The sequence below is a fragment of the Xiphophorus couchianus genome, chromosome 6 (genome assembly GCF_001444195.1).
Source record: "Xiphophorus couchianus chromosome 6, X_couchianus-1.0, whole genome shotgun sequence".
Lineage (NCBI taxonomy): Eukaryota > Metazoa > Chordata > Actinopteri > Cyprinodontiformes > Poeciliidae > Xiphophorus > Xiphophorus couchianus.
This window is the reverse complement of record NC_040233.1, coordinates 28,212,734-28,229,142: the sequence shown is the minus strand read 5'-3', so window position 1 is coordinate 28,229,142 and position 16,409 is coordinate 28,212,734. Positions and strand designations below refer to the sequence as shown.

Genomic DNA, 16,409 nt, shown 5'->3' with positions numbered 1-16,409 from the left:
ACGTGCTAGCCGGACATGTTAGCTCCCTAACTTTTTAGTAATGTTAGGGGTTGTTTGGACGCTGCTCAATTTTCATGTCTGATAATGTAGCAGCCGTTCAACCGGCTTTGTAAGGTTGGTGAAGAGCGTATTTATTAAAGGACAACACTGGGGAATTCCCAGTACCAGTGTGGTTGGGAGTTTTTGACCGTCCTGACGAATCTGCCGCCTCCTCTCCTCCCTTAAACACAACCCAAGCGTTACGGCGCCTAACCTTAATTACGTTACACTGATCAGCAACTTCCGGGTCTAGACTGGATGCTGAAGCACGTGAAGCGGCCGCGGAAATTGCGCATGTACCGCATGCAAATAATGACAAATAGAAAATGCAAATAGGCCCGGCCGATGTCCCGCCCCCGAGAGCAATATACTCCACTGTGATTGGTAAGTTCGTTCAGCTCCGCACACAACACTGAAAAGTGTCAATTATATCAAACTCGCGGGCCGCACTAACATTAAACTTTCATATTAAGGTGGGGGCCACAAACTATCGTCCCGAGGGCCGCAGTTGGCCCGCGGGCCGCGAGTTTGAGACCCCTGGATTAGATAGATAGATAGATAGATAGATAGAGTATAAAAATAGGCAACTCAACATTATTTTTCTTATATACTCTTCTTTTCTCATTCTAAGTTTTTCACTATTTCAGTTATTTGGTGCAATGCCACATATAACCGCCAGGGGGTGCCTGTCGCATAGAGAGAGTTGGACACAGAAGAAGAAGAAGAAGCCTTCCTGTTGCACATTTCCAAACGGTTCTCACACAAAGCCCTTTGTTTTGGTCTCTTTATTTGTAAAATGGACATCTCTCTATGGATTATTGCAAAAACCAGAGAAACCATATTGTTATGATCTTCTGGGAGTAAATAATGGCTGCCTGCATCTGAAGCTTAGTAAAGAGATGCAACAATAAGGAACATTTTACTTTTTCAGTTTTACTTTTTCAACATTGTTAGTCTGTTAAAAGAATTAATACAGTTAAAAGTTAAGATGCTTAAATATTAAAGCCTATTTTATTTGTGCAGAATATAAATTTGCACAACTATTAAAACTAGAGACTTGGTCTCTGCTTTGGTTTCATTATCAAAGCTGGAATCTCAGTGGCTGAAATGTGAATAAAACCAAATGAATTAAAGTTTGGACTCATTAGAGGAACAGAAACAATCGTTCTGCAGATAAACTGCATCCTCCCTCAGATAAATCATGAATAAATAATTTAGTTCAGACGGTGGATGAGCTGATAGTTTTTATACTTGTTGCGTTTCATGCAGTGAAACCAACATTTACTGGAGAAGTTTGCTGGCTTTTGAGCAGGAATCAGACGTTGGGAGGTTTTGTTGTTCCTGCCTGGTGCTTTGTGGCTCCGGTGTCTGTCTGCCTCCTGCTGGATGAACATGAACCTCTGAGCTCAGGATGCAGGATGTTCTCTGGCAGGATGTCACGGCGCTCCTGCAGCTCATCATCATTCAGACGTGATCTCCCGGTTTGTTCAGACTTTAAAAGCAGCTGCTCTCATTATGCTTCAGAACAATGGCTCCGGCTGGAACTGTCCTCCCACGCCTGACGTTTCTCCCAGGTTTTCCTCTCTGCCACGTTCCTGGGAAACACACTCAGCATGCAAGCCGCTCTGACAGTCAAACAGTTACTGGAATGAGGGACTCAGATATTAGCGGTGAAATGTCAAATCCAAGTTTATTCAAATGCTGCATGGAGCGGCTTCATTAGCCGAGTGTTAAACTTCACTTCTGTCTCTACTTGTGTGTGAAAAGAAGCAGGTTAAGGTGCGTTCTCCGTGTTTCTCTGTATCCGTTATTTTCTGTCATTTCTGATCCTCTGCAGACAGAAACAGCTTCAAACGTCGTCTCCTCAGTCGGCCTCATGCGGCTCAACCAGTTCGTCTTCACTGGTTTGGGGTAAACTCTTATTGGCTGTATTGATCGGTGATCGATGTCTCTGACAGTTTTGTGGCTCATTCATCTTCATCATCTTCATCATTAACAGTGCAGCTGCAGACAGAAACTCTGAGCTCCTGGTTTACTGAACCTGAGATTAAATCACATGTTTAATCTTAATTCAGCTGCTTCAGCTCATAACTTGCTCATAATTTCAAGTTATGAGCTGAACATCTAAAGTCCAGCTGTGAAGTTTGTTTGCTTGGTTTCATTTTCTTACTGTCAAACTGAGAAACGACGAGACTTTTTTAATCTAAATGAATCAACCTCACAGTTCTGACGTGATTCAACAGTTTCTCCTCCTCCGTTCGGTTCTGGTATCCAGCCAGACAGACCGCCGCGTCCTTGGGCGGCTGATGAGTGGCGCCGCCGCTGCAGCAGCAGCAGCTATGCTGCAGCGGTGCTGCAGCTGTCAGCATCACTTACTGCCAGTCGGATCCAACCGAACAGATTCTCATCAGAGGCTGAGATGTTTAGAAAGCTTTTAATGCAGACGTTGATTTAATCAGGGTCAACTTAATGAGACACTTCTGAGCCTCACATTTATTATGCAGCACTTTGCCACCACAGAAATGGGATTTAATGTAAAGTGACATGAATTCATTGGCTCAGTTTAGGCTGTTTTCCTGCCTTCGATTTGGGTCAGACCTGCCTGGTTCTACCAGGCTGTTAAAGACCAGATCCGGTTCACATTAAATAAAAATGGGGAATAAATAAAACCTGGATTTATTTCCAATTATTCAAGACATTCTGGTGCATCTTCCACATTAAAGTTTACCTGTAGAAATAAACCGGTGTCACTGTTTTAGTGAAACTCCAACCTGAAAACCGAAACAACCAACATCAAGATTATTTAATAACTTAAAGAGAATTTTATTTTTAAACTTAAAACTGAGTTTTTAAAGTTAAGTTTCAAGGATCAGAAATTCCTCAACATGAAAGTCGATTCTTTTTTCCGTAAAGATTTCTCAGAAAATCCCAGAATCCGAATTACTGCTGAAATGGATGAAGGCTGAGGGAACGGATGAGAAAATGCCAAAGTTTGGTGATTTCATTTTTCATGTGGAGGCAGATTTGAAATCCAGTCAGTTTTATTACAGGTTGCATCACTCCAGCCTCTGTAACAATGTGAAACGTTTATTGGGACATTTACAGTTCAGGACAATCTGCCTGTTCATGCTTTCATATTCAGCCAATCACAACGCTTCCAGATGGCCGACAAAAGGAGAACAACTCTGAACCAGAGTCATGAAAGGTCAGACGATCTGCCGACGGGTCACATAATGTCAGCAGAAACCAGGCAGACGGTTTCCATCTGTCCAAATCTAAATTTATGTCCATATTTTACTTTATGATGTCATCATAACGACAGTAAAACAGTGAAACTGTTAAAAATGTCCTGCAGTTTATGGCGTTTAACGCCTGAATCGTGTTTCTGTCGGGATTCACTGAGGAATCTTTGATAGATAAAGTGTCTGAACTGGTTTCATCCAAATGGACTGGGTTCAGACGGTCAACAGCCTGGCCGTAAATAAAACCGTCTGGTTGTTTCCAGTTATCACCGAGCTGCAGCTCTCAGCCCTCTGAGCCTCTCTGCTCTCCGGCCGTGTGATTACCTTCCTTCATCTGGTCCGTCCTGCCTGATCGCTGCGTGGGCGACTGAGTGGACTTCATAACGGGTCGGATCGATACCGGCTGCTCTGGTAAACTGGCTCTGTGATCCGCGGCTCAATCGAACGTCACCTGGAGGAGGAACCGGAGCGAGACGCTGGGCGGGGTGACCTATGACCTATGACCTATGACCCATGCTGCCTTCAGGACTGTACAGCAAATACAAGAATCCTGCTGCTGCTGATTAATCCAATAACATTGATCAGTATTGATCAGTATTGATTCCCATCATGGCTTTTAAAGGAGCAACGATTAGCTGAAACAAAAGGCTTTATGATTAAATGAGTGTTTTTCTCTCCATCGTGGCCAGACGGCCCAGCCGCCCAGCTGCCCAGCCGCCCAGACCGCCCAGCTGCCCAGCCGCCCAGACCGCCCAGCTGCCCAGCCGCCCAGCCGCCCAGACCGCCCAGCTGCCCAGCCGCCCAGCCAGAGGGGAAAAACATTTTGTTGGTTATTATGTGATAAAAACACAAAGTTCTGCCTCCTTCAGCTCTCTGTGTTTCCTGTCAGAACCCTGGAGGTCTGACAGTTTCTCTGAAAAGACTTTTTCATCCAGCGCAGAGCAAAACGATAAGAGTGATCATGTTGTGTTTCCAGAATGACTGGAGAAAAATGAAAAACAGACGGTTGGTTATCCACAAGCCTCAGTGATGTTCAACATTTATCAGCAAGATTCATCTCAGAGATGCACTTTTTGTAACCTTTAATAACCTTCTGGCTTAGTTCATCTAAATGAGAGGCGTTCCTGGAACGGACCCGGTGTTCAGGCGGTACCGTTGGTTCCATCATTCAGACCTGCTTCCTCTGGCAGAACCCAGAACCTTTTTGCTGCAAAGCAACACTTCTGCCTCTAGAATAAACCAAACCAAGTTGGTTTAGACTTTTCAAAATAAAGCAGGTTTTCTGTGACGTTCAGGAGCAACTCGGGAATCTGAGTCTTAAGGAGACGGCCGGGCCTCCAGGGTCCAGTCTGCAGTGACACCTGATGTCAGCAGCACAGCTGGTCTCTTTGGGACCAAAAACAGGAAATTCATTCAGATTTTTAAACTCATAAAGAACAACTGTAGTTTAGTTTTCAGGTTTGATGCATTTTCTTCAATTAAATATTAAAAGTTAACAGAAAGAGACGTCAACACAGCATGTAGCTTCATAAAAATGATTCCTGTTAGTAAATGTTATTGCATAAGACAAACAGTTAAAGCCAGCATTTTTAATTTTTAATTTAAAGTTATTGAAAGCCGCAGTGAAGCTCTGAGGATCCGTCGTGTTTTTCTCTGGTCGACACCAGAACCATCAACATGGATGTTAAACCACAGGAAGAGAAACTGAAGTTCAAAATTTAATCTGCAAACATTTTGATTGTTATGAAAATGAAACTAATTGAAATAAACAACCTGAGTCATTATCTCACCTTCAGTTTTCAACAATCCGTCCAGAGCCGACAGTCATCATCATCATCATCGTCAGAGGCTGATTCATGTGTTCATCATCTCAGCCGTTAATCGCCAGCAGCAGGATGAGTTCAGGCTGAAACTCTGCGGCGCATCTTGATTGAGTTTTTCAGCTTTTTGTGATCAGACAGGTTTCATGGAGATGAAAACATTTTTAACAGGATTCATGCTCTCAGTTTTCAATTAGTGAGGCGTCTCTGTGACAGATGGAGGGAGAAGTGATTTCCTCCTCAGGCTGGAGGCGAATGAATCCAGGCAGGAAATGGATTATCTGTATGAAATCCTGAGATGTGCTCAGTTTCTCTAATGGAAGCAGTGAAGCAGCTCAGCTTGTTCCACAAATACTCGCATATTCATACCTCCTGTGTTTCATATCCATGTTTCAAAACATAATCAGCTAATAATCTGAGTCTGCAGTCAGTTCCAGATGATTTACTAAAAATACACAAATTCAAACTAAAAACAACATTTCTGTGTAAAAAGATGCGTAACCGTTCTGTTTGTTGGTTAAATCAGAAAACATTAATCCTGCTGTAGGTCTGTTGGGATTACAAAATGATCCTGAAGTCAAGCTTCTTGCATGACCTCCCTGAATGTCTGATTCCTCCTGGCAGAACTGAGTCGGGTTTGTAGAACCGAGATCAGGACTTTGAGATGAGCTGCAGGTTCTGGTTTCATGCTGACGTCCATTTGGAAGATTTTCTGTCCCCGAACATCACCGTCCCCAAACATCACGTCCCCGAACATCACCGTCTCCGAACATCACCGTCTCCGAACATCACCGTCTCCGAACATCACCGTCTCCGAACATCACCGTCTCCGAACATCACCGTCTCCGAACATCACCGTCTCCGAACATCACCGTCTCCGAACATCACCGTCTCCGAACATCACCGTCTCCGAACATCACCGTCCTGGCTGACGTGTTGAGATGCTGCTTGTTGTGGTGAAGCGCACCGGTCCCTCCTGCAGCAAGTTGGTGTTTTCAGGCCTGTAACCGTCACCCTAATATTTCTCATACTGGAATCTCTCCTTCCTGAAAAACTACAAAACAAATGCAAACAAAAAATCCTGCAATCACAGGAAATAAAAATAAAAGTTAAATCGCCACAAATACCAAAACAACATTAAGCATGAAGCTAACTCCACAAAATGGAAATCCTCCAGACCACCAGGGGGAGTCGACCAACAAATCAGACCCTCAGTAAACAGGATGATTTAATGGGACGTCCAGAAGAAAGTTGGAGGAACAAAGAAACAGTTTTCTACCCTTCATATCACCACATTATAAAACAGCAGCATATTAATGTAGTTAAATCCTCCAGAAAAACAAGTTTTCAACACTTTATATTTGTTGTTGTTTTTGATATTTAAGCTTCTCTTTCCTGCAGATGCAGCATTTTTATTGCATTTGTTTTCTGTGTTTTGTGTGTTTGAGTCGTTTTATGACATAAAATCTCCATTCAACTAAACCAACAAATGAATCTGAAGCTTTAGACGCCGTTTAGAGACACGATGGTTTCCACTGGGCTCTGAAGTCCAGTGTTTGGCCAGGCAGAGACCGACCAGCATTAATGAAAGAACGGGTCGCCCATTGACATCCAGAGTGGTACCAGAATGGGTCAGTCCAGACATGAAATCTTTTCCTATTAAATATTCTACGATCAACTAAAGGTGATATTATAACGGACAGGAAGCGACTGGAAACTCAGCAGCTTTCTGAGTTTCTACATCACCAACAGACCCGCTGACCCGACCCGACCGGAACCATCAAAGTTTCCTGAAGCTCTGACTGCAGAGGCACTTTTCTTATTTTATCTTTACAACCTTTATAAATCACGTTGATGTGAGACTGACAGACCCGACATGAGACGATTCTTTATGCGCCGTTTATCTTTTTATGACAGATTTTATGAAGGGACTCCGTTTATGATCTTTTTACTGCGGATGGGTCGGCTTATTAAAACATTATGGCAGTCTTTAATTATGCAAAACTAAACTACTGAGATATTCTAAAACTACCGGCCAACTCTTTGTTCAGCCGATGGAGGAGAAATTAAAATCTGAGCTTCTGTTTATGCATAACATGCCTTAATGAAGCAGGAGAAACGTGAAGCTGCTGGAGGACAGGAGAGACGGCGACAGGCCTGGACATCTGTCTGAACCTCATGTCAGGAAAAACCCCAACGATCCAAAGGTCAGAAGGTCAGATCACAGAAAATCCCCCAGAAGTGAAACCCAGACGCTCGTTCTTCTCCTCCCTGTTGGATCCGTCTGGAAAGAAAAGAATCCAGGATCGGTTCTGATCAGACGCCGTTCGGCGTTTGGTGAAGAGGAGCTCCAAGCTCTCCTGTGGGATGAAGCTTCCCGTCTCCAAGGCTGAGCTCAGCTAACGCTCACAGGAGTCTCGTTTCAGCTGCTTGTACTCACATCTTCTTCCTCTAGAGAAATCTTCTCACAATCCAGAAACTTGAAAGCGTAGCTCCTTCTTCTCCAGTCCTGACCGGTCGACCCAGATCTGGCTGCATCAAACCATCAAGTTGAGTTTATTTACTGTAAAGGAAGAAATATTTATTAAAACTTTGAACAAAACGTTTGGCTCGTATCTTCCTTAAACAGCTGGATCCTCTCGGCGAGCAGCGGGCACAGCTGTAAAACGAAACTAAACAAGGCGTGTTGACGTCACAGCTCACAGAGTTTAATTCATACAAAGCAACGCATGAATCAGTTAACAAAGCTGCAGAGGTACAGAGATATGCATTTTATCACAAAATAACAGACAAGGAGCGACAGACAAACACAAAACACAGAGACAGACAAAGGCGCCCACGTGGAGAAAAGATGGAAAAAAACTCTCTCTTTTCCTCCTTACACGTCATCTTATACCAAAGAGGTGTTTCCGTATTTAATTTATGCAACGAAGGCGTTCCTCCTGTTGACCAACCGAGAGCTACCTTGGAAAAACGTAAACCTTCCCCTAAGTTTTAATGACAAAACTCAAGAGTCAATTTAGTTGTTAAAGTTATAAGTTAATTTCACAAAACCTATTTTACTCCTTTGGACTCAACATCTCCCAAGATTTGAATCTTTGCTTTATCACGAACAATAATGAGATAGAAGTCTTTTCAACCTGTAAAACATAACATTCAAATCATTCTCTTTTGATTCCGATATTGTCATAGTTAGTACATTTTCAAATACATTCCATTTACTAAATTAATACTTCTAACTTGGGTAATATACTTTCATCTAACACACTATTGCTATCAATATTTAAAAGGTGTATCAGAAATTAAACATAAATGTTTCCAAGATTCGAAGTCTGTGATCAACTCCAGATGCAGCTCAGAGCCCCTGGGAAACCCCCGACCTCCGACCTCTAGGCAGGGGAAGATATTATTTATGGCCTGCTAATTTAAAGCCTTTCAAGAAAATAGTGTTTTGTGGCTGCACTAAGTTACAGCCTTGCCAGGAGAATGTTTATCTCTGCTTAACATTTGTCCAAATAGGAATGTTTATCTCTTATACGCACATGGCATGAGATTAGCCATATTAAACATTCAACAATATCCATATTTCCTTAACAACATGTTCAGGTTCTGGTCTGGAAAAGGCAGAACCAAAGCCGGGAGAATCTCCCCAAACGTTCGGAGGTAAAATCAGAAACATTTATGATGCTGAGAGGAACTGTGAACGTTTCTGTCTGGAATATTAATCCGACCTGCATGAGCATTTTTCCCCCTCAGGTTCTGAACAGACTGAACCATGTTTGCTCAGGTTCTGACCCGAACCTCAGAGGTTCTGACAGGAACCCAACCTGCCTCTGCGTCCTCGGCTTCCTTCAGATTAAGCGTCTCATTAAAACCTAATTCCTGCATTCAGATGGTTTTGTGGTGATTAGCAGAGTTAACCCCGGCGGCCCGCTCGGCCCGGCAGGATGCGTTGGATTATCCTGAAACCCGCAGCAGAGCGGCGAGCTGCCACCGCAGATGGTGGAGGAAATTAAAGGCTGCACGCTACGACCAGAACCAGAACCAGAACCAGCCAGGATTCACCCCCCGTACCGCTGGGAGGACAGGCGTTAAACTTCCCATTTGTTTCATTTGGTTACAGCCGGCGGTTCTGCAGGTGGGGAGAAGCTGGACCTGCTGAGTTTCAGGTGTTTCAGAATTTCCTGCTTTAATCTTAATGAAGAATCTGAGCAGTGAAGCTCCAGACCTTCAATCCACAACAAAAGCTTTAAGCCAATTACAGATAACAATAATGGAGCCTAATCAAATCAGCAACAATCCTCCTCTTTCCATTTGGAGACCCCCCCTCCCCCCACCGTCTGGTCCGTTACTGCAGCGGGTCGGGCTGGACGCTCTGACTGTGGACAGTCTGCAGGACAAACTGCTGAAGCTGAGGACAGATTCTACATTTCTCAGGGTTTCCAGAATCAGTTTTTATTGTCCCTCAAAGGGAAACTTTAAATTAGTTTAAGAATCTCAACGTTAAAATGTCTCTCACTGCCTTCACCATATATTCTGACTTTTTCTTCTCAGACTCGTTGCGTTGGTCCCTCTGGGTCGTCCAGCGCCTCCACTGTGTCTCTGTGTGGTTTAGAGTATCATCCTGTCCAGCTCGCCGTTCATAAGGTTTTCTTATCTTGGATTTTTATCTGCTTCAGTTTGTTTTTAGCTACATTTCTGGTTTTGTTTCTCAGTCCTGCTCTGATAAAAATCCTCTGGGTTCTCGTTTATTCCTCGTTTATTCCTCGTGTATTCCTCAGGAAGTTCAGACTCACCTGTCTGGTCCTTTTTCTCTCCTATTCCCACCTGGACGCCTCCAGCCTTCGCCTCCCTCTGTGTGATCAGGATGTTCTCTTTGCTTCTTCCTGTGTCCTTCTTCTTTCTGCTTTTCTGCAGAATCTGTGCAGATACTTTAGAAAAGATAAATATTTTCAGTCGAGTATAAAAGTTTAAGTCAGAACAGCATTAGAGTGGAAACTCGCCTCCTTGTGGTTCAGGATTCGCAGAAATTTCACCTATTTGTAGATTTTAGTTTCAATTATTGCAGAAAAAATATTTTAGAGCATATCTAATATCTACTGAAAGTAAATGTAGCCTGGGAGATACATGGAGCAAAGCTGCTGAACAAGCTGCTGGTCGAGTGAAGATGAGGAAGGATGGAGATGTTAGCTGCTGCGTTAGCGCTAAGGCGGTTCCCACTGTGCATAGTAAAGGATATTTGGTATATTTAGTGTTTGAACTATTAAAACAGGTAGTTATCAGCATCTTATAGGAGGTTTGAAGGTTTATGGTGCAGGTGGTCCTTAACCCGCCACACCAGGGCTTCACGGTACTTTAACCTACTTTTACTCCAACAAAAAAAATCAGTCGTCAAAAAACTGAATAAAATCCAGTGATGAGTAAAAGTTTGTAGTTTCTCTTAAGAACCTGTCTGGGTGATCGATGCCATATGAGGAGAATAAAAACCCAAACAGACGAAGCTCAGACAGAAATTATTGAGAAATTTTTACAGAATATTCCAAACTTAAAGAAATCTGGCAAGAAGACGTTTAATAAGCCAAATGATGAAAAACAGGAGGAGGAAGTTTGGCTCCAACTGCCTGAGATTCAGTAAAGATTCATCATCTGGTTTTATACTGACAGCAACGATTTACCTCCAAAGTCTTTCTGTTGTTCTGGTTTCTTTCTTTCCTACTTTACTGCTTGTCAGTGTGGATAAGTGTTGGTTACATAAATGCAGCTCATCCTGGTCAAATTAAAGTTCTGTTAACTCATGTTTTACTCTGTGGTCCACTTTGTGACGGATCACAACATTTTCTCTGATTTCCCTAAAAGCCTTTTGTGAATTTATGTTATTTATGAAGAACTTCTAGTTTTTACACCCAGAAAGCTGCAGGCTTGACTTTTTGACGTCTTTCAGGAATCTGCAGGTTTCTGACGTTGTGAACTCCTGATTTGTGTTCAGTCATGATTGAGCTAAGGAGCAGATGAGTCAGAGCGGCGCCGGGATCAGCAGGACGCGTCGGGTCCAGCAGGACCCAGCAGGACTGACCTACTTCTGACTGCAGTAACTAACCAGCTTCACATTATTCATCAGGCAAAGTTTAGCAGAAAGAGCAGAGAGGAGAAACGCTTCCTGGTCAGCAGAGGATCTTTCATTTCATCGCAGGGAAATTTTTGCTTTCAAAATTTCAAAAATGCTTTATTGATCCCAAAAACACTTACCAAGTATTTATGGTCCAGTTTCTAGTGAAAATATCTGACTACACTTGAAATAAGACAAAAATAATTTATAAGTAACTTTTAATAAAGATGCAGGATCTTGTTTTAAGGCAATAATAACTAAATATTGATGAAAAAGTTCTAGTTTTATTTGGAGATTATTTTACTTTTAACAAAACATTTTCCTATGTTATAAGTAAAATAATGTAACAAGAACTTTTTAACCAATATTAAGTTATTTAATTAAAACAAGCTCTTTTTACTTTTAAGTTAGTTTGGTCTTATTTTCACCAGAAACTATATAAAAATACTTGGTAAGATTTTGTGTTTTTGAAATAAAAAGGAAATGAAATCCATAAATGTTCTGACCCTGAAGGTCAGGAGCTGAAATCTTTATGAAGTTTCATTTATAACCTTTTAATCTCGTAGTTGTTTCCACAGATCATGAAAACTTTTCTCCTGAAGAAACTTTCAGTTCATTTCATTTCCCTTTGAGATCAATAAAGTATTTTTTGAATTTCCTCAGATGTTGCTTTGAAAAGAAAACTTTAGTTTTGTTAAACTGATGCATTATTATGTTACACCAGACTCTAAATATAAAAAATACAAAAGAAAAAAGAAAAATCCAATTTAAGTTGGAAAATATTTTACTTACAGGAAAAAAAAATCAAAATCCAAAAAGAAACAACAAAAATCAGGAGAAATGAATAATTTTGTAATTTTTAAAGTTTCTCTATAGATTTTACCAACAGTCGTTTTATTTCATCACTAAATTAGCTGATTAATAATAATTGATTAATCATTTTAACCCTGTTCTGTTTATTTTTTATTATATTTTTTAAGATTTCTTGATGAAAACCAGTAAATGAATCTTCAACTTGTTGAACTTTGACCTTCTGCGGTTTCCGCCTTCTTCTTCTTCTTCTCCGGTTTGCAGCAGTTTGTTGGCTGTGTGTGTAAGGTGTGCGCGCGTGCGTGTGCATGTAGAGGCGTGGAGGTGTGTGGGAGTGTTGCATCCTCTCACGTGACCATCCCGCCTCCCCTGCTCTTCTTCTTCAGTCCGGGTCTCTTTGTTGTGGTCGCAGCTGCCGCTTCGCTCTGCGCGCCGCGTCTCGCCCCTCACCGCCTCCTTGCCGCGCGGCGGACGCGCAGCCGGAGCGCCCCGGTGGTTTGCGGGTCTGTGCGGGAGTGACATCAGATCCGCTGTGAGAGACTCGGAGTTTGAGCGGCGGAGGCTCGGACTGAGGATGCTGCTGCCGGACCGGACCGCCTCTGAGGCTTCCTGAACCCGGAATCCCGCAGGAATCATCGCTCCTGCTCCGCCTCAGACCTGAGCGGCGCTCCGCTGCCTCTCTCCCGCGTTTGGAGCTCCTTCTTTGCGGGACGCGCCGTCAGGACAGCCGCGTTTCTTCAGGAATTACGCCGAACCGAACCGAGCGGACTGCGGGCTTCGGGTCTCCTCCATGATGCTGACGGGCCCTGGGAGGTGCCGCCGGCGCCCGGGCGGGGCAGTCCGGTGCCTGGTGTCCGCCTGGCTGCTGGCGCTGCTGCTGGCCGGGCCGGAGGTTCGGGCTTCCTACCAGCCGCAGAGCGGGGAGTGCAAAGGCAGAGGCAAGGAGTGTTCAGGTAAGGCTGCGGGCTGCGGGTTGCCAGGTTGGATGGGTTTTGGGTTCCTGCTGCTGCAGCAACACGGACTGACTCTGTCCTGATGCTGCTGCTGCTCCTGGAGGACATCAGGACTTGTCCTGAAGTTTTTCTGCTGTTGCGTTGCAGCTCCTGCAGTCCGTGTTCCTGCGGCTCCGGATGCTCCTGATCCGCTCCGCGGGGATCAGAGTCACTTCTTCATCATTAGAGCCTTTAATCGGATTAAAGCCTTTAAACCGAATCGGGCTCTGCTTTCAGTAATGGGATGTTTCATTAGTGCTTCTTCTGCCTTTATGGGAGATGAATCTGTTTGCTTTGACTAGGCTGCAGCGGCACAAAGAGCTGCAGCGCTGCTGCTGCTGCTCTTTGTGCAAACATCAAACTTTCACTTCCTCAGGCTGATCCGTTATGGATCCAACAATCAAAAAAACAAAACCAGTTCAGACTGGGAGTTCTGGGTTCATTAAAACCCAGAGGAAGACATGATGATGTTTCTGTTCAGTCTGATGTTTAGAAAATAATACGGTTTATAATCCAGAGTTATTAGGATGCAGCTTTTATTCTCCTGACATAAATCATCTAATTCTTTATGAACATGTTTCTAATTTCCATTTCACCTCCAACATGTTGGGCAAAACGTGACATTTCAAAATAAAAGGACTCTAATAGTCAGTAATCTCTCCGTAAATCAGGACTGGATTTGAAGCTGCATGTTTTGAAAGGTGAAACCATCAGCAGGTGTTTCACACTTTACTGTTATTTTTTATTTTTCTCAGCTCCCAAACAGAAACAGATTTAAGTAAATGATGTGAAACAAACAGCTGAAGCTGCAGATACTGAACTGCTTTATGGTTCATATGTATTAAAACTCTAGATTAGATTTTCCTGATCTCTGGAGTTTCTAACAAACATATTTCTGTTCATGTGAATTCATGTAAAGTGAGGAGGTTAATATAAATCTACAGCATCACAATCTAATATTCATAAGCACATCTCATGTTATCTGCTCCTTCCTGTTTTAATAAATATTTAAAGTCAAAGACCAGCATCATGTTAGCAGGGAAACTCACCCAGCCGCGTTCATGTGAAGAACTGGAATGAGACGATTCTCACCTTCTGCAGGTGAAACGTTCAGAGTCACATGAATCTCCAGACGGTTTCTAACAGGAAGTGTGTCATCGCCCCCTCCTCCCCCCGCTGCCTCAGAGCCTCTGAGCATGGCAGTAACGGATTGATCCAGGATGACAGGAAAGTTTTGGCTCTCTGAGCTCTCGTTTGTCTGCAGAAACAGAGGTCAAGACGACGTTCGCTGTCGCAGAAAAACCAACAAAATGGCTTTTGGCTGCTGTGTTCGAGGTCTGCTGGGAAAACTCAGCTTTGGAGAAGCACCAAGCATCCACTGTGGACTACCAGTCATCACCGGTCAGATTCTGAGTTTGGCTGTCAGGTTTCAGGGTTTCTGATTGCAGCTTTCACAGAGTCTCAGCAGGCGTAACCATGGAAACCTGAGAGTTTGGCGGTTCATCCAGAGAAAGATCAATGAGTTTGATTTCATCAGGCAATGGAGCCAAAAAACAGATTCTGTTGTGGTGTTGGTGTCCAGAACAAACGACTGTCTGTCGCGTCTCTTCAGAATATTCTCTGTTGGTGAACAGCAGCAGCAAAATCAACTCGGTTCTGATCCAAACGTCATGATTCATGTGTTCATCTAGAGCCAGGAGGCTGTAACTGGACGGCATGCGGATGTTTTGTTGCTTTGTGGATGTTTGTGGTTCCGTCTCATGTGGCTGCTGGTTGCTGAGGAGACACATCTGTTCTGCAGCCTCTCCTGATGTCAGGATGTGAGGATGTGGTTCGTCTCATCTTGGTTTTTAATTATCCCAAAGCTTTAGAGGTTTTAGAGGTTTCTCTCAACACCTCCAGGGTTAAATTATCTGCAGCTGCAGGAATCAGATGTTTGACCCACAGCATCGTCTCGCTCTGGTTTCTGAGACAGGAGAGAACAATAAGAACAATTATCCCTTTGATGATTTAATAGGTATAAAACATTTAAATCCTGCAGATTTTTAATGGTCGTTGACTTTAACCACCAATTTGATTTATGTCCATCAGACTGAAACTGTTCAGCTGTTTGGGTTTTAAGACTAACGTTATTAATTATTATTATTATTATCATTATTATCATTATTATTATTATTATTATTAACTGTGACATATATAAAAGGATGAAAAACATAACTAAAATATGGTTTAAAGTAAATTTAATTCCATTATTCCAACTGATTGCTGTTCATTTTTGACTCTACAAATTCACGGCAGTGCGTTGTTTTCTGTCGCCGGGCCGAGCCGGTTCGGTTCGGGTCGGTTCGGTTCGGGTCGGGTTTGATTCTCCCTCGCCAACACAAATGAAATCACGGCGGTAATTTGGCCTGCGAGGCTTTTAAACTGCTTCCTCCTGGGAGAAGCTCTCGGTGCCTCAGTCCGGCGACGCCGACATGACGGATGAAGTCATGGAGGGAGAAACAGGCGTGATTAAATTTTCAGCAGCCGCTCCGACATTAACAGGACCGCGGATGAATATTGATGTCCTGTCCGTGTTGTTTACGGTTTACAGCCGCGCCGTTTAGCCGGAGCGCTCATCTGGAGAAAATATTCACTCCTCGCTGCTGTTCGCGGGGTCACCGCCTCAACAACCCCGACGCCCTGCAATGAAACCACTTGATGAGGTCATTCTGTCCTCTGGAGCTGAGAGGAGGGGGCTGTGTTAGCTCTGCTAGCACTGTTAGCTAGGTTAGTGGTTAGCTCTGTTAGCAACTAGCTCTGTTAGCTCTGCTAGTGCTGTTAGCTCTTTTAGCCATTAGCTCTGTTAGCGCTGTTAGCTAGGTTAGTGGTTGGGTCTGTTAGCAATTAACTCTGTTAGCTCTGCTAGTGCTGTTAGCTCTGTTAGCGGATACCTCTGTTAGCAGTTAGCTCTGTTAGCGGTTACCTCTGTTAGCTCTGCTAGTGCTGTTAGCTCTCTTAGCAGTTAGCTCTGTTAGCGGTTACCTCTGTTAGCACAGATTTTTATTTTCCAAGTTTTGATTCTCAAAATGGTTCCCTTAATGCATCTATATTTGGATCCTCAAAACTACAAAAACACAACAGTTTTTGTTTAATTTCTATATTAATGATATTTTTGGTATTTAACTTTTTTTGAATCTATTTGAAGCTTTTCATGATTTGAATTTAACCCAGAAGAAGCTGGTTGTTTGGAGTTTTCGGCTGTTTCATTCCAGGAGTTTAGGCGTCTGTTTGGTGCCTGTCAGAGAATCCAGATATATAATCTGCTGTTCATGTGATTGGTGGACTGAGCAGCCGGTTGCCATCGTTTCCGTTGTGTTTGTGCGGCGCCGTCATGTTTGGGTCGCTGCTGCTTTAAATC

General features: G+C 43.3%; 1 protein-coding gene across 1 annotated transcript in view; it reads left to right on the top strand.

The window, feature by feature from the left end:
- The first annotated feature begins 12,365 nt into the window (after window positions 1–12,365).
- tmeff1a (transmembrane protein with EGF-like and two follistatin-like domains 1a) overlaps window positions 12,366–16,409 on the top strand; it is a 44,820-nt gene continuing 40,776 nt past the window's right edge. The window contains exon 1 of the mRNA XM_028020283.1: window positions 12,366–12,970. Coding sequence (XP_027876084.1) covers window positions 12,808–12,970 — 163 coding nt within the window. The 5' untranslated portion in view covers window positions 12,366–12,807. The remainder of the gene's footprint in view (window positions 12,971–16,409) is intronic.